The sequence below is a fragment of the Artibeus jamaicensis genome, unplaced genomic scaffold, assembly GCF_021234435.1.
Source record: "Artibeus jamaicensis isolate MK-2021 breed Jamaican fruit bat unplaced genomic scaffold, CSHL_Jam_final contig_1128, whole genome shotgun sequence".
NCBI lineage: Eukaryota > Metazoa > Chordata > Mammalia > Chiroptera > Phyllostomidae > Artibeus > Artibeus jamaicensis.
The window spans coordinates 2716238-2732247 of NW_026521220.1; the positions used below are offsets into that span (position 1 = coordinate 2716238).

The window sequence follows — 16010 nt, forward strand, 5'->3', positions numbered from 1 at the left end:
TTCCCTGGGCGGCTGCTCTGAGGCCCAGGGTTGAGAGGCAGGGGTGGGAGAGTAGTCATGGCTTATGTGGAAGATTAGAGAAAGGACGAGCTGGGTGGAGCATCTTTCCCTTGCCCCTGCCCCTAGAGAGGCCCAACTCACTGACCTGCTTTACAGTTGTGCCCCCTGGGGCAGAGCCCAGGCCCTACTCCAGCAGGTGCTGCTCATGTCTTTAGACTGGCCACTGCACAGACCCTCCCTAGTCCCAGGGTGCCCCAGGCTAGGGCACCTGGGTTCAGTGGCCTCCTCTAGACACACATGTACACATGCACACAGAAGCACACATGTAGACATATCCATGCACTTACATGTAGGCCCAGACCCCTCGGCCTCACCTACGTGCACACACACTGAACACATCTCCCCCGCTTGCTTACCAGGCTCTTCTGGGCATCTTCTTGGCTCCCTGCAGCACCTGCACAGTCACCTTATTCAGGATCGGTGGCCTTGAGATCTCATCTCAGTTCTCATCTCATTTGAGGGGAAAAGCCCTGCTGGCTCTAGAGGCCCCAGGTGAGGGACCTGTGCGTGGCCGGGGGCAGGGAAAGGAGTGCACACCAAGTCTTCACCCATCACTTGAGTTGGTGTCCATGTCCCCAGCACATGTGCTTTGCCCCTTGTCCCTGGCTGACGGGGGTGCAGGGCTCTGTGGGAGTCTGGCTATGCTTGGGCCATCACGGGTGGAGGGCGTGTGCTATGGGCCTGGGGTAGACACTGCTGCCCAGCAGCCCCAGGCCAAGCGGGTGTGATGTGGCCCTGCACTGAATGGCAGGGGGGCTGGAATTGGTGCTGTTGCCAGGGGAGGGAATGGGCAGGCTGGGTGAGGGCCACAGAGCGGGCTGCAGAACCTCGCTCCGGGGCAGGCGTGGGCCGGCTGCTCTGCCCCCTGCTCCAGCTGTGCTTGTGGTTCTTGCTCTTGCTGCTTTTTCCTGCTACCACCTCCTTGCCACCCTCATGTGCTCCGGGGCCAGTGAGCATAGCCGGCGTCAGGGTGGTCTGGCCAGTGCTGACGAGTGTGCATGTTTAGGGAGAGGGTTGTGCAGTGTGGTGAGCATCACGGTGTTGGGCACATGACTGTGGCATATCTAGCAAAGGGTCATGGGCATTACAGAGCTGGTTCTGTTCCCAGTCCAAGAACATCGCAGGTTCAGGGAAGGTGGTTCTACTGTTCGCTGTTTACTCAACTTACTTTTTTCCTTTTCCCGCAGACTGTGTGACCCCGTGTAAGCAAAGCCACTCTCGGGGACCCATGTGCATCATCTTCTTTAAGTTCGATCCTCACCCCGTTTCCAAAAATGCATACAGGTAACCCCCTCACTCTGAGTCTGCTATTGTCCGCTCAGCCTTGCTGCCCCACCGACCTCAGTGCCCGTGTAGCTGCCCCAAGCAGGGGAGGCATGCTGCTGCCGCCCTCAGGTTGGGAGCGGGAGGCCCCAGGATGAGCCTCGCAGGCCTGGCAACACCCTCTCAGACAGTGGCCACTGAGTGTGGGGTGCTGGAGGGAATACCTCTCCGTGGTGAAGACCCTGAGTCAATGTACAAATATACCAAGACTCAGCCTCTAACGGTGGCTGCGTGGGCCGGACAGAGGAACAAAGTGGGTTGAGGCAGGAAGCCGCCCTGGGAGCTCTGACGGAGGACCAGAGGGCAGCGGAATTGGGGTGAGAGTGGGCAAGGGCCTCACTTGGACTGGCTGGTCCATGTTGCTAAGAGAAGCCTGGGGAATGTTGTCAGTGTGCAGAGGGATGGGGGAAGCTGGGGGTATCTCCTCCAACTCTAGACACTGGACCGTGCCCCTGCATGCCCTGGGGTCCCCCAGTAGGACCCCATCAGAATTTATCCATGCAGAGAGTGAGGCCGAGATGAAACCCACAAGAGTGCAATTGCCTGCAAAGTTTTTATCATTTAAAAATCTGTACCAGCAACGATTTTAACTATTTCAGCCAGCTTTTTGGGTTTGAGTCGCTGGGCCAAATCGCAGACACCATGCTGCCTCACATGGTGGACAAATTCACTCAGTCCAGGCCAGGGAGTGGAGGGTGAGGAGTGTCCAGCATTCCCTTCCTGCAGAGGAGAGGGCAGCAGGCCAGGCTGGGGCCCAGGAGCTGACCCTGCCTGACCCCTGCAGGGTGAGCTGCACATCAGGGTGCAGCCAGAGGGCAGATCCAGACCCAGTGCTTTGAGCAAGGAAAGGGTAACACACAGAAGGACTAGTGACATTGAGACTAGGGTGCCCACAGAAGAACCCCATCCTTCACTGGCCGCTGGGATCAGACCCTGCTGGAGAGGCACAGCCCTGGCTCACCAGATGACGGAGAAGTCGCTGGGGTGCTGCACCAGCAGAACTTGCTGGGCTGCCCTTGGGTGCTGACAACTGTTGCAGGGAAGGTGCTGGACGCTGGGTACTGCATAATGCTGTAGGCTGGGGAAGCCACAGGTATGGCAGGAGGCTGATGCCCAGGAAGTCACGCGTGTGGTGGGAGCTTTCAGAGACAGCCCTCTGCTACCTGCAAAAGTAACCTCTCCTTCTCCAGCGTCTCTCTGGCGCCCTCCACTGACAAAATGTAATATGGCACCATCTGCAAAGTTCAGCTCTGTTACCACAGAAGGCAATGCAGAGCGAATTTGGGGCCGAGATGCAATGGCTGGCACAGTCCACCCCTTTGGCTACTGAGCTTTCTTATGCACTCTTCTATGCTCATTTGAAATTCCACTCACCAATAAAACAACCCTCTCTTCACCCAACAAGTGAAGAATTTCTCAGATGAGGAGATGCTACCTGACAATCACTAAGTCCATCACTTTCTGTATTTGCTACTCCCGGATTCAGACACAGCCCCTCTTGAGATGCTCTTCCCTGAGACTACCTCCAACCTCCTGAACGTAACATAGAAATGGGAAGGAGAGAGGAGGGTGAGCACGGATCTCTCTTGCTTTTACTCACAGCCAGTATGTCACTGCCAGCAGCTGTCCTCGCGACAGCGAACTCATGGATTGTGATTCGAGATAGCCTTAGCGTTTCTCTCAAATTGTCTTTGGCTCTAAGCCAAAGACTAAATATGCTTCCTCTGGGTGACTGAATGGATATACTCAGTGTTTTCCCGACCACACGGGAGGGCCGGAGGGGCTTCTGGTGGCTGCTTCTGTTCTAGCTCTGGGGGTGTCCAGATAGGGGAATGGGCAGGCTGCAGGCCCTCTCTGTATGCACTCCTGTACGTGTGTGATGCTGGAACAGGACTGGAGGGGCAGGAGAGGGCGGTCATGGGAGGGACACTGCAGCAAGGCCAGCTATGAGAGGGCTGGTGAGCTGAGCCTGGGCATGTCAGAGATCTGGGAGGGGCTCCCACTGCCTGGAGTGGAAGGGGGAGCAGTGAAGGGGTGGAGGCCCAGCTCTAGGGCCATGGGCATGGAGGGGAGCAGGCCCTGACTGTCTGGTGCTGCCAGGAGCTCTCTGTGCCGGCAGGGCTTGCCCCGGTGCCCCTCACTTGGGTTCCTTCCTGCCTTAGCCGCCTCTGTTTTGGCCTGGGTTGCACTGGCCTCTGCGCCCCATCCTGGCGTCCACTGCTATATCCTCATCTGCCTCTTACGTAGCAACAATCAGGAATGAGAGTGCACTTTGTTTAAAGTGTGTGTAATAGAGCATGTGTAACATAGACATTCGCCACTTTGATCATTTGTAAGTATCTAGTTCCATGGTGTTAAGGCCTTTCACGTTTTTGTGTGACCCTCACCACCATCCATCGCCAGAACTCTTCTCGGCTTCTTGAATTCTGTCCCCATCAAATGATAACCCCCATCCCCCTCACCCAGCCCCTGGGAATGTGTTTTCCAGCTTTCAGGAGTTTGCTCCTAGGGGAAAGGTGAGCCTGTGCCTGTCACACCCTGCCCAGGACCGCCCGGTGGTGTTTGCGGTTGGCCCATCCTGCCACTTGGCTGGGCTGCTGGTGGAAGGTGTGGTCGCGGAAGCATCTCCCTCCCTTGCGCTGTGTTTGAGTGTTCTGTCGTCTCTTTCCCACAGGAGAAGACGTGGGCCACTCTGAGCATGTGTCTTGTGGGTTGTTCGTGCCCAGATGCAGCAGCCACTGCCTGAGTGGCCCTAGTGCAGGGAAGGAGGGGAGGGAGGGGAGCCAGCTCAGTGCCTGCCTGGAGAGTGGATGCGAATATGGCTGCTGCAGAGCAGCCCCAAGCCTATTGCTGGAACGGGTTGTCACAGAGCCTACAGTCTGTATCCCCCACATCTCCTATTGTCACCTTGCTGCTGCCCCCCCGTTGAGGATACCTGCTCCTCCAGACGTGGCAGCCCCCGGTGCCACATGCCACTGCTGCATTCTCCCAGGCCCCCTCAGGCCTCCCTGTCTGCCCCCTGGGTGCTGGGCTGGCCCTGGTGCACATGTGGTCTGCCTTCCGGGTTGCATGCTAGCCAGACGCAGATGAGTTCTTCCGTGTCGCTCCCTCCTGGGGTCACCCTGCACACAAGGCATCAATGCCCCTGCCCGAGGGCGTGATCCCCCGAGTGGTCCCAGCAGCCTTTGCCCCCCATGCCTGTTGATGCCAGGCACTTGCGACTTCCACATTTTGGTGCCAGTTACCCAGTATGAGTATAGTCTGGGCGCCTGTTGGTTTTGCTCTTGTTTTTAATTCTAGTGGGACTCTCTGCAGTACTCCGGCAAGGAGCCTAGAAGATAAGAACTTACGTTAGGGGTCTGTGAGATGCTAATGTGGAAGTTTCCCATGCTGGCTGTAGCTTTGCCCTGATGATCTTGGCGTGCTCCGTAGAGGCAGCTGTGTCCAATAGGATTCTGTTGATCTTATTTCCTTGATTGCAAAGGGACATGTGCTCTTTGAAAAAAGACCATGCCTCCCAAAGATGTGCAAAGCTAACCGTGAGCTCACAGACCACCCCCCCCAGAAGGTGCAGAGACTCAGCCTACACCTACCCTCAACAGCTGGTGAGGAGCGCTCACTGCTCATGAATAGTTCATCAGTGGTTTCAATGGTCGGAATGAAACAAAAGCAGGGTTGACTAGCTGTGTTCAGGCCCCTCGCTGTGGCGGCCAGTGCCCTGCCTCTGGGCACAGTGGTGAGGATGGACCTTGGTTGGTGGTGTTGTCCCAGAGATGGTGACTGAGCAGTGCCTTCCCTCACTCGGAGCCTGGAGGTGGGTGCTCATCACACCCGCACGTCTCTGAATTGCATATTTAATGAAATCCCCAGCAAACCAGGAAGTTCAGCCAAACAGTGACTCATTTAATGAAAATAACCCAGCAATTTAACGTTCCTAGTTACAAACACAGGTAAATGCCCCTTGTTTTAAAGAGGCAGTTGAAAATCTTAGGACAGAAGGTTTTACTCAGCTTTTCCCCCTAATTTTTCCGTATGTAGGGATCAAAAGCAACCGCGTTTTGGGTGCTGCCTTCCTGGCCCCCCCCCCCCTGCAGGTGGCAGGACCAGTGTGTGGAGGAGCACTGGGTATCTGAAGGAAGAGATCCTGGCTGTGTGAAACCACCCCCACCCATGGCGTTAGCAGGGAGCCTGGCCCCCGCGGCATCCCTGCCAGAGCTGCGGCGTCTCCCCCTACTCTGCGACACTGGACTCTTCCCCCTTCTGACTGCTATCCAGGCCGTGGTGGAGGGACACCCACCAGGACGGCCCATTCAGGCAGCCCATGGGGGCAGGGCCAGCCAGGACACATCCATGGCTTGGTTCCAGAAGGGACAGAGCTTGATGTGGGAAGCAGGGATCAGGGCCAGCTGGCCTCTCCCTCAGACCGTGTATCTCACCCCGAGGCTGGGGTCCAGGTCAGAGTGTGGCAGTTAGAGCTGCGGAGGATTGCTCTGGGCGCTGCTGGGGCTCGTATCGGGGCAGGGACCCTTCCCTCTCCGGTGCACATCCTGAGACCTGGTGCAGCCCTGGAGCCAGCTCTGGAGAGGGGATAGAGGCTGCAGGCCAGGTGGGAGTCTCGAAGGTGGTGAGGCTTTGGGGCTTCCATGGCCAGAGTGTTCCACGGCTGGGCACAGTCCGGGCTGTGCTGGCCCTTGTCGCCGGGGCTGCACTGGGAAGTGCAGAGTCAGGGCGGGGGTGGGGGGGGTGGTGTACTGTGTCCATGGGCGAAAACACTTTCATGGCCTGGCACTGGTTTCACTTTCAACTTATGAACATCTTCGATCATTCGTATTGTGCCATGAGCAAATATTTATGATATCACTGAGACAGTATAAAAGTTATTTTTTGAAGGTTTTTTCAGGACATGACCATTGACCCAACTAATTTGGTTTCGGACCCAGTGTGACCACAGGCCACCAAACTCCAGACCCTGGCCCCTCATCCTCTGTTCTCCTGTGCATCAGCCGTGGTGCTTAGAGGGCCCTTCGGGGGTCACTCCTCAGGCCCAGAGAGGTTCCCCTCAACCACCATCTGTGTTCTTATTTAAATGGCAAAGCTGACTGGCAACTTAGATTTCTTACCCCTAAACCAGGGCTCTGAAAACTGACGCTTTTTCTACTTGCCAAAGAAACACTCGTTCAATTCATAATGAAAAAATCTAGTGAAACACAGGAGGTCCCACCCATTTCCTCCCCCAAACACCCTGAACTCAGGACAGCAGCCCTTGGAGACGCTGTGGGCGGGAGTGGTCCACGGGCACCCCAAGCCACACTGGTGAGCATGCCCACACTTCCAGGATGCTCGCTGGGTGTCTTCAGAGGAAGGGACAGATGGACAGAAAGAGGGGCACCTCCCTGCCGCCTGAGTACCCGGGCACGCTTGGTGCCTCAGCTAGAACTCCTCCGCAGGGCCCTCGCCCGCCTGCCCCGGGTCCTGCTTGCGGGGCCCTGTTCTGGGTGGGCAGTGGGTGTGCAGGGCCGCGCTCTGCCTCCTGGCCCTGGTCAGCACGGACACTTGTCTTTGAGCCTCGCCCCGCTCTGTCGTCTGCAGGGCCCCGGGCACAGTCTGGCCGAGGGCTCCCCTGCCTGGAACTGCTGCCGCTCTGTGTCCCGTGTGGGTTCCTATTCTCTGTGGGACTTACCCATATTATTACTGAGGCAAGTGTTCTTTGTTAACTAGAGAAAACAATGTGGCTTTTCCGTGTAGACCTGACAGTTTCGGCTGTGCTTCTTTCTTTAGGCTCATCCTGGCAGCCAACAGGGATGAGTTCTACCACAGACCGTCCAAGACAGCAGACTTCTGGGGGGGCAACAACGAGGTCCTCAGTGGTGAGTCTTTCCTCGTGGCAGGAAGCATGGGCCCCAGGGGGTCCTGACTGCTGCGGGTGCTGCTTCCCCATGTAGGTTCGGAACGAGTGAGTGGGCTTGGACGGCTCTACTGGGGGCGGGCTCCCGACTCTCCGTCTGGGGCCAGCGTTGGGTTGGCCAGGCCGGAACGGTCCACCCCACACTGCCCATGTGGCTTCGTGTACCGCGGGTCCCCAGGAGAAGCAGCTGGGAGGGTCGGTTGGTGTAGTGCTGGTGTGAGGTGCAGGCCCACGCTGTCACTCAGTGCAGCATCACAGTTGTGTGTGTGTGTGTGGGGGTGCACTTGTGCTTCCATCTGTGCACATTTCTGTTTACGTGCGAGGGCTCCTTGCTCTAGTGAGAGCCGGGCTGAATCTGCGGAGCAGAGGTTGGGCTGGGATGCCTTCCGGTGGCTGCTTCATGAGGAGTTCCTCTGAGGGGAGGGGGGAGTGCAGGTGACAGCCAGGTCCCCTGCCCTCCCAGCCAGCAGCCTCCGCCAGCCACTTGGATAGGGAGCAGTTCCTGCCCCTGGGGTGGGCAGGAGCCCCTCCGCCTGGGAGCCAAGTGCCAAGCAAGCACAGGGAGGAGCCTGGCAGAGTTGACACGGTGCCCGGTGTGCTGGGCAGGTGGCCTCCCGGGCCCGGGAGGTACTGGCAGAAGGCTTCCTGTGGAGACCGAGGCTGGGCAGTGGTGTAGGGAGGACACTGCTGGGTCGTCCTGGTGCTGCATGAGAGGAGGACAGGAGTGGGGCGGCCGGGCAGGGCACTGCCCTGGGCAGGAGGTCTGGGGGTTGAGGTGGGGAAAGCTACTCAGAGGCTGTGAGAGGGGACCCAGGGTGACTGAGTGCGAGAGGGAGAAGAGGCTGGGTCTCCGGGCTGTCCTGGCTTCGTCCGAAACTACACAGGAAACCTTGGGAATGTCTAGACATGCAGACCAGACAGGAGCAGGTGGTGGGCTGGCGAGGAGCCCCATGGGGTGTAAACTCTGGGCACAGCAGTCCAGTGATCCCAGGGGGGTGTTTGTGTGTGGGGGGGTGGTCCTTGGCTGGGTCAGCCATGGCTCTTGCAGTGGTCCCAGGGCAGGCCTGTGAGGACATGAGAGGAGCGCTGGGGGGAGCCTGGGGGCACGGCCAGGACCATCTCTGCTGTCCTGGGCTGGGAGGGTGCAGAGGGGTTACGGGGCAGGACAGGTTGTGCGTGTCCACACTGCAGGGCAAAGATGGGAGGCTGAGGTGTGTGTGTGTTGGGTGGGGTGCTTGTCAGGACCTTGGGAAGAGGGGCTATTGCCTTGGGGAAGGGAGGCAGGAGGCACCTCGGGAAGATGAGGACGTGGAGGCTTGGAGGAAAGGCTAGCCTGCCCGGGCCCCTGCCCCAGGTCTAGGACGAGGTTCGCGTGATGGAGCTGGTGTTCTGCTCCCAGCCCGGTGTCACCCCAAGCTCCAGGATTCTGTCTGGGGAGTCAGTTGTCCTGAGGGGCTGGGTTCTGGGAGAGCATCTTGCGAGTGTCCTGCGACCCCGCCCTGTGGAGTCAGAGCCCCTGTCCCACAGCCAGGGCTGTGGCACTGAGGTGCGGCTCCCCAGGATGCAGGGCTGGGGTGGGTACCGCTGGTGATGATGCTGGCGTCCACCCAGGGCTCGATATGGAGGAAGGCAAGGAAGGAGGCACGTGGCTGGGCATCAGCACGCGGGGGAAGCTGGCGGCACTCACCAACTACCTGCAGCCCCATCAGGACCCAGCCGCCAGGGGCCGAGGTACCTGGGGTGGGGCGGGGCTGGCCTGTGCGGTAGGGCCTTGGGGCAGGGGCTTCCTTGGGCCTGCACAGAGATGGGGAGGAGCTAGGATGGGGAGGAAGGCATGTTTTCCTGGGCCCTGCAGTCCACTGACTGGCCTCACTGTGGGAATCACTGTCAGCCTGGCCCACGTGAAACCCATGGCACTGACCTTTCACCCCTCTCAGGGGACGTGCTTCACGCTCGTTCCCCGGGGAGTGTGTCACTCTCCACTGTGGGTCATTGTCCCCAACCTGTCTACTGTTTGCTGAGCAGGTGCCCCTGGGAGGACAGCTCCATGGACACACAGTGTCCCCATGGACACCATTGTCCCCACCGAAGGCTTTTCCCACCTGCTGGATATCCATATGGGGGCACCATGGAGGAGAACAACTTTTAAAATCAACAAAAACAGAGTTCTCTGTGTCAACACCCTTGGCTGGCGGTCAGTGAGGTGCAGCCAGCCCACTCGGGACCACCGGTCTCCCCAGGGGGAGGGGCTCAGCCTGCTGCCTCGGCCACGGGTGTCTGTTCCCTACTCACAGGTGAACTGGTGGCCCACTTTCTCACCACGGACATGGACAGTTTCTCCTACCTGAAGAAGGTGTCCACAGAGGGTCACCTGTACAACGGTTTCAACCTCTTAGCAGCTGACCTGAGGTGAGTCTGCGGGGGGCAGGGACACCCACCGAGTGCTGCCTCTGGATTAGGTCGTGGGCTCGGCAGGGGACAGGACACCTGCCGCACCACTCAGCTTGGGCCACTGTGGCATCTGTGGCAGCCTCTCCGGGGACATCACTCCCAGTGAGCTTGGTGAGCGTCCCGAGGCCCAGCCCCTCCCAGAGCCCCTGCTGTGGGGACTTGGGACCCAGAGCTTGGCAGTGGGGCTTCCTGTGACCGTACGAGGGCCGCTGGCTCCTGCCCAAGGGCAGTGGAGCATCACTGGAGCCTGGGCACTGTCCCAGCACTGGACGGGACCCCGTCTGTGCCCGCCTCTCTGCCCCCAGGTCCCCTCCCCATGTCTGTGGCTGAGCCCCCTGTTTTGGAGCCATACCTCACTGGCACTGCTCTCTGGTGGGTGGAGGTGCCTCGGGCCGGAGTGGCACCTGGCAGTGGCCCTGGAGCACCCTGAGACCCCATGGTGTTTGGGTGCTGCCGAGTGCGGGGGCCTCGCTGCAGCATCTTTTGGGAGCTGGGTCTCAGTGGGCAGCATGACTGCTCTCGGTTTCTGTGAGGGTCTTGGGGCTGTGAGATTCGGGAGTCAGGTTCCTGGGGTCTGAGTTATTTGGGAATGGCAGCTGGAGCCTCACCAGGCCCTGTGGGCACACGGAGAGGTGCCTCGGGGGCTGACAGCCGGCGCAGCAGTCGGTGGCTACCTCTGGCTGCGTGCTGAGCCCCTCACCTGCAGCACTCAGCGTATCCTCAGACCCTCTGTGCACCTGCTGCAGCCGGCCTCAGGTAGGCAGGTGACCTGGCCACGACCACGACCACTGCTGGTGCAGGGTGGGACCCGGGGTCCCCTGGTGCTGTGCTGGAGTCCCGAGTGCTGCTGGAAACAGCAGCTGTATCATCACACCCGTCTTGCCCCAGGCTGGGAAGGAGCACCGCGCTCACCCCCACTTGGTGCCGGCCGCCATTGGGCCGCAGCCTGGCGCTCTCAGAGGGTGTTCGTTTCTGCAGTGCCCGGGCCTGAACCCTGGGCTTGGCCCCACACCAGCTCAGCAGCAGCTGCACAGTCACTGTCCACGGCACTGGCGTGGCCCCCTTCCCACTGCAGACAGGGAGCCCTGAGCTGAAGTGGTTGTTGGTACTTGGCTCAGGTTAGGGGTAGAAACACAGCACTTCTGGGGGGACCCCAGAGAACCATCAGTCAGACACTGGTGGACAGGGCAAGGGAGGGTACAGGGTCTGTATGCTGGGTGCCAAACACCCACCTGTCCCTGTCTGCAGAGAGGTGAGTAACGCTGTTGCCAGTCTCATTGTACATGGCAGAATGTTCTGGACAGGGGAGCAGAAGTGCTGTGGCCAGTGTGGAGAGGCCCTGGCTGGGTGTCTGCCCCTCTGCCAGCTGAGGGCCTTGAAGAGCAGCCAGCTGGTCCAGGGGTTGGTGGGAGCAGCCTCCCCCCGACCTGGGTGGGCTGTGTGTCTGGGCTGCCACCCATGTGAGGCGCAAGTTAGAGATGTGGCTGTGGGAACTGCAGGGGTTTTGTGTATTTTGCTCTTCAGTGAAGTGAGCATCCCTCCCAGGCTCCCTCCCTCCTGGCCTCTCCTTGCTCCCCTCCTCCCCCGCCAAAGCCCCAGAAGTTGGTGGATGCTCCCACCAACGCAGGTGCCAGGGGAAGTGGTCGGTGCCCCACGGTTGGCCCAGGAATGGGTGCCTGTCCTGAGCCAGCCTCCTCTCATGAGGGTGGGTCCACGGGCCTCCTTCCTGCCCCGGGAGCTCCAGGCCTGCTGGGTGGCTCGCTCTGTCCTGCCCCTGCCTGGCAGACAGCTATCTCAGTCCAGAGGCAGCAGTGCCCCTTGGGAGGAGGGCCGAGGGTGTGGGCAGCTGCTGGCACTGGCACTCCCCTGCGCTGGCCTGCTCCAGCCCTCGGCGGCTCTGTGTCAGTTTAGGCGTCACGTTGCCTGTCAGTATTTCTGTATATGTCTGACCTGACCCAGGAGACCAGCCCCTGGGCTCACAGGCCGGCAGGACTTGGTTCCAGCAGTGTGTCAGGTGGCTGGATGATGAGGACCTCGTGCTCTGAGTGGACGCCAGGGGTGGGCAGGCAGTCCTGTAGTTGGGGGAGGCCAGCAGGGCAGGGGCTTGGTCCCCTTAGAGCCTGAGCAGCTCCCCTGGCTCCTAGGCCACAGGGTCAGGGCCTGCCTCCCTGGACACAGGCAGGTGGCAGCCAACGGAACCCAGTGGGTTATGACCAAGGAGCAGGTTGGTCCAAGGAGCATCCCAGTGCACCCTAGAGGGTGGAGGGAGTCAGAGGTCAGAGGGCGCAGGGAGTTAGATGTCGGCCAGCAGCCCTGGTGGTAGGTACCAGGAGGAGCCTTGAACTGCTCCCTGAGTCAGTCCCTGAGTCAGACCTCCTTCCACCTGACCGGGCTTGGTGGGCGTGGAAGCCCGCTCCTACACGTCCTCATGTTTTCTAGCATTTTGCCTGCAAATAAAATCTCTGAAGTCATTAGATAGACCTCTGAAGAAAGGAGCCAAGGTTGTGGGGAGGAAGAATGTGAGCAGGAGGTGAAGTCTCCTGGGGTCCAGGAGTCCTGCCTGCAGGGCAGCATCGAGCCGGAGGAATGGCTGGGGTGGGCCTGGCCAGTGGGACTCTCCCTCCCTTGCCAGCCAGCCTATTCCTCTGTATTTGTTCATCCTGAAAGCTCAGGTCTCTAAATCCAGAATCCTGCCAGGAAACCAGCTCACAGGCCAGAAAATATCCCTTTCGAGTTTTCAGAAAAGGCATTCCAGGCTACAGTGGGAAGCTCTACTATGGTATTTTTGAATTAGAACATATTCAGCTCTGGAGCATTTTAAACTATTTTAAAATCCATGCTCAGTGTATGAAAGTAGAAAAGCGTGGTCTTTGGCGCTTTGTTCGGAAGCCTCCATTACTCTGGGGGGTCTCGTCTAGTCCGGAAGTGCTCAGAGATGAGCTGTAGGGGTAGGGGCTGAGTCCTTACAAGGGGGACTGGTGTTCTTGGGTGTGGGACTCAGTCCCCTGCAGTGGTCACTGCAGCAGTCTTTAATTCTCCTGCTGTAGGGCATTCAGCAAGTTGGTGGGGTCTTTTAGATATTGTCACTCCCAGGCCAGTGGTTCCCGTGGTGAGCTAGAAATCTCGATGACCCTGCCTGCAAGTCTCCAAGGGGCTGGGACCCTGAGTACCCCCGACCTGGCTGCAGCGGGCCACCTCCCTGTGCTGGCCGTTCTCGGGGGCTGGGGATAGGGCTGCGGAGACTGCCAGGCAGCGAGGGGTCTACCCAATGTGTGGCCCCATCTGATACTCTCTACCCTCCTTCCTGTTCACAGCACAGAGAAGGGGGATGTCATCTGCTACTATGGAAACCAGGGGGAGCCCACACCCATTGTCCTGGCACCAGGTGAGCCCGCTCTGGTGGGTGGTGACAGGGTGGGGGCTGCTCCTATGGGGACACCTCTGCATTTTTCAGAGACTAGATCCCTGTCATACTTCTCTGCTGAGACTGCTTTCTGACTGTTGGTGTATCTTACCGCGTGCTCCTACCCGGTCCACGTGTCAGGCTGCCTTCAGCTTAGGCCACCTTCCCCCGGCGCCAAGCTCGTGTCTACCCTGAGGAAATGGGAACCCGAAAGGCACAGAAGGACACAGGCCGCCACCTCCCCACATTCTGTGCGCTGGCCCAGAGGCCTTTGTGGAAGCGTCAGGAAACCGTCTCCGTGACGCCCTCAGTTTGCTGTGCTAGAGGCTCCGAGACTACAGATGCTTCTTTGCTAGATTGTTGCTTCTGTGAAAACTGTGAAAAGGAAAGAAATTCTTTTTACCTACACCCTGCGGTTTCATCCCCAGCCTGCCCTCGCCTGGTCCGTGTCACTGCTGTTTTAAGAAGTGCTTTGTGGAGCTCTAGGTCACATATCATACAATTCCCCCAGGGAAGCACACCACTTAGTAGGTTGTAGTGTGCTAACAAAGTTATGCAGCTGTCACTGCCACCTTCTGTCTAACACTTCCATCGCCTCCGAAACAAACCGTACTCACTGGCAGTCACTCCCGTTCCTCCTCTTTCCCCGCCCCTGGCAACCGCCAGTCTACTTTCTGTCTCTGTGGATCTGCCTATTCTGGACGTTCGATATAAACAGAGTCATGCAATGTGTGGCCTTTGGTGTCTGGCTTTTTCCACCTAGCATATGTTGCAGCCTGAATTAGGGCTTACTTTTTTTTAATGGCTGAATTATATCCCAGTGCACATACACTCAACATTGTGTTTCTCCATTTGTCTTTGAATGGATCTCTGGGTTATTTCTACCTTTTGGATATTACGGGTGATGCAGCTGTGGCATTTGTTATAAGCTTTTGTGCAGATGCATTTTCATTTCTCTTGGGCAGATACCTGGGAGTGGAATTGCTGGATCATGAAGTAATTGTTTAATTTTTTGAGAAACCGCCAAACTGTGTTCCAAAGCAGCTGCACTGTTTTACTTTCCCAGCAGCATATGAAGTTCCAACTTCTCCACATCCTCGCCTAAAGTTGTCATTGTCTGCTTTTTAGTCCCAGCCATCCCCGTGGCTGTGGGTGTTACCTTGCTGTGGTTTTGATTTGTACGTCCCTGATGGCTAATGATATTGAGCAGCTTTGCATGTGTGTGTTCTCTTTGAAGAAATGTCTATTTAGAGCCTGAATTGCGTTTTTTTGGCATTGTTATTATTAAGTTGTAGTTCCTTATATATTCTAGCTTCTAGTCCCTAACCAGACATATGATTTGCAAAAATAGTCTACCCTTTTGTGCATTTTCTTTATTCACTTGTTTGTCAAGCAAACGACAAGCAAGAAAGTTTTGAAGTGCTTTGTTTTCGATTTTGATGATGTCGATTTTATATATATTTTTTTGTTGTTTATGCTTTTTGTGTTATCGCTGAGAAGTCATTGCCTGATCTAGGGTTGTGTAGCTTTCCCTTATGTTTTTTTCTAAGACTTTTATAGCTCTAGCTCTTGCATGTAGGTCTTCAGGACATTCTGAATTGACTTTTGTGTATGGTGTGAGGTAGGGGTTCCACTTTACTCCTTGCATGTGGCTACCCAGACTGCCGGCACCACCAACGAGTGGCCTTTCCTGTCGCTGCTTGTGGATAGAGCACACTGATTCCTGGGATGGTGGCATGGCTATGGGGTCTGGCAGAGCCAGGGCTGCCTTTCTTGGAAGTGGCTGAAGTCACACCGTACTCATCCAGGATCCTGCCTGGAAAGTCTGGCAGCTGGAGAAGGTGGTGGTGCCCTGTCCTCTATGCATCTTCGTGGGTTCGTGACCCCGAGTGCACCTGCCCTTGCTGCCTGTCGTAGCCTCTCTACCTCAAGGCCGTGCCTTTTTTTTGATGTGAGAAACCTGTTACTTTGTGATAACTTCTATTAACTTGTTAACTCAGAACTCATTTTGAGAAAACTTGTGCCAGGACCTCAAGGCTCCCCCAGCCAGGGTCCCCACCAGCATGCAGAGGAGGCCCTGCCTGTGCCCACTTGGGGGCGCTGTCCTGATGTTGGTGGGTTCTCTAAGTGCTGTGATGTGAGCCAGCACGGATTTTGGGAGGTGCGCTCCTGTGCTCCATTGCTGATTATTCTACCCTTGACCTGCTCAAGTAGACCCACACTTTGAAGTTTTTTTCCAGCTCAGAAAGGGATGGGAGTGAGATGGAGAGATTGTTCCCTCTCAAGGTCCCCCTTTCCTTTGTCCAGTTGGATTTCAAGTTGTTTATTCCTTATTGTCAAAGCCATTTGGCCTCTTTGCCTTGCAGTCTCCTGCTGGTGCCCCACCATTTTTGAGTTTTCCATCTCTCGCTGTGCAGATGGGTTGGGAATACTTGTAGAGAAGATGCTGGAGTGTGGGGCAGCCTGGCCTCAGTGCCCCCCATCTGCATCTTGGCACCTCGCCTGCTGCTGTGTGGGTGGGTGGGAGTTTACCCTAAATTCAGACAGTGTGGCCTTAATACAGATGGACTGACCCACCCTCCCCGACAGGGACCTACGGGCTGAGCAATGCACTGTTGGAGACGCCTTGGAAGAAGCTGTGCTTTGGGAAGCAGCTGTTTCTGGAGGTTGTGGAGCAGAGCCAGGCCCTTCCTAAGGATGTCCTCATTGCCCAGCTTCTGGACGTGCTCAACAATGAGGAGGCGTGAGTGGGTGGGTCCCTTTGGGGTAAACAGGGTGTTCCCCTATTGCTCTGGCCCTGGGACAGAGAGGCAAGCAGTCTCTGCTGCCCTGTAAGGCCCGTGGAGGTAATTAGGGCAGCTCCTCAGC

General features: G+C 57.5%; 1 protein-coding gene across 5 annotated transcripts in view; it reads left to right on the forward strand.

The window, feature by feature from the left end:
* The window catches only part of TANGO2 (transport and golgi organization 2 homolog), a 30800-nt gene that overhangs the window by 10335 nt on the left and 4455 nt on the right, over nt 1–16010 (forward strand). For 2 of the 5 annotated variants that reach the window (XM_053664922.1, XM_037141300.2), the window contains 7 exons: nt 420–552; nt 1248–1344; nt 7162–7250; nt 8900–9019; nt 9583–9697; nt 13054–13124; nt 15732–15885. In XM_053664922.1, the coding sequence (XP_053520897.1) occupies nt 1289–1344; nt 7162–7250; nt 8900–9019; nt 9583–9697; nt 13054–13124; nt 15732–15885 (605 nt within the window). In that variant the 5' untranslated portion in view covers nt 420–552; nt 1248–1288. Of the gene's footprint in view, nt 1–419; nt 553–1247; nt 1345–7161; nt 7251–8899; nt 9020–9582; nt 9698–13053; nt 13125–15731; nt 15886–16010 lie in introns of those variants that run through there. The other 3 variants (XM_037141304.2, XM_053664918.1, XM_053664919.1) reach the window with 2 other exon arrangements.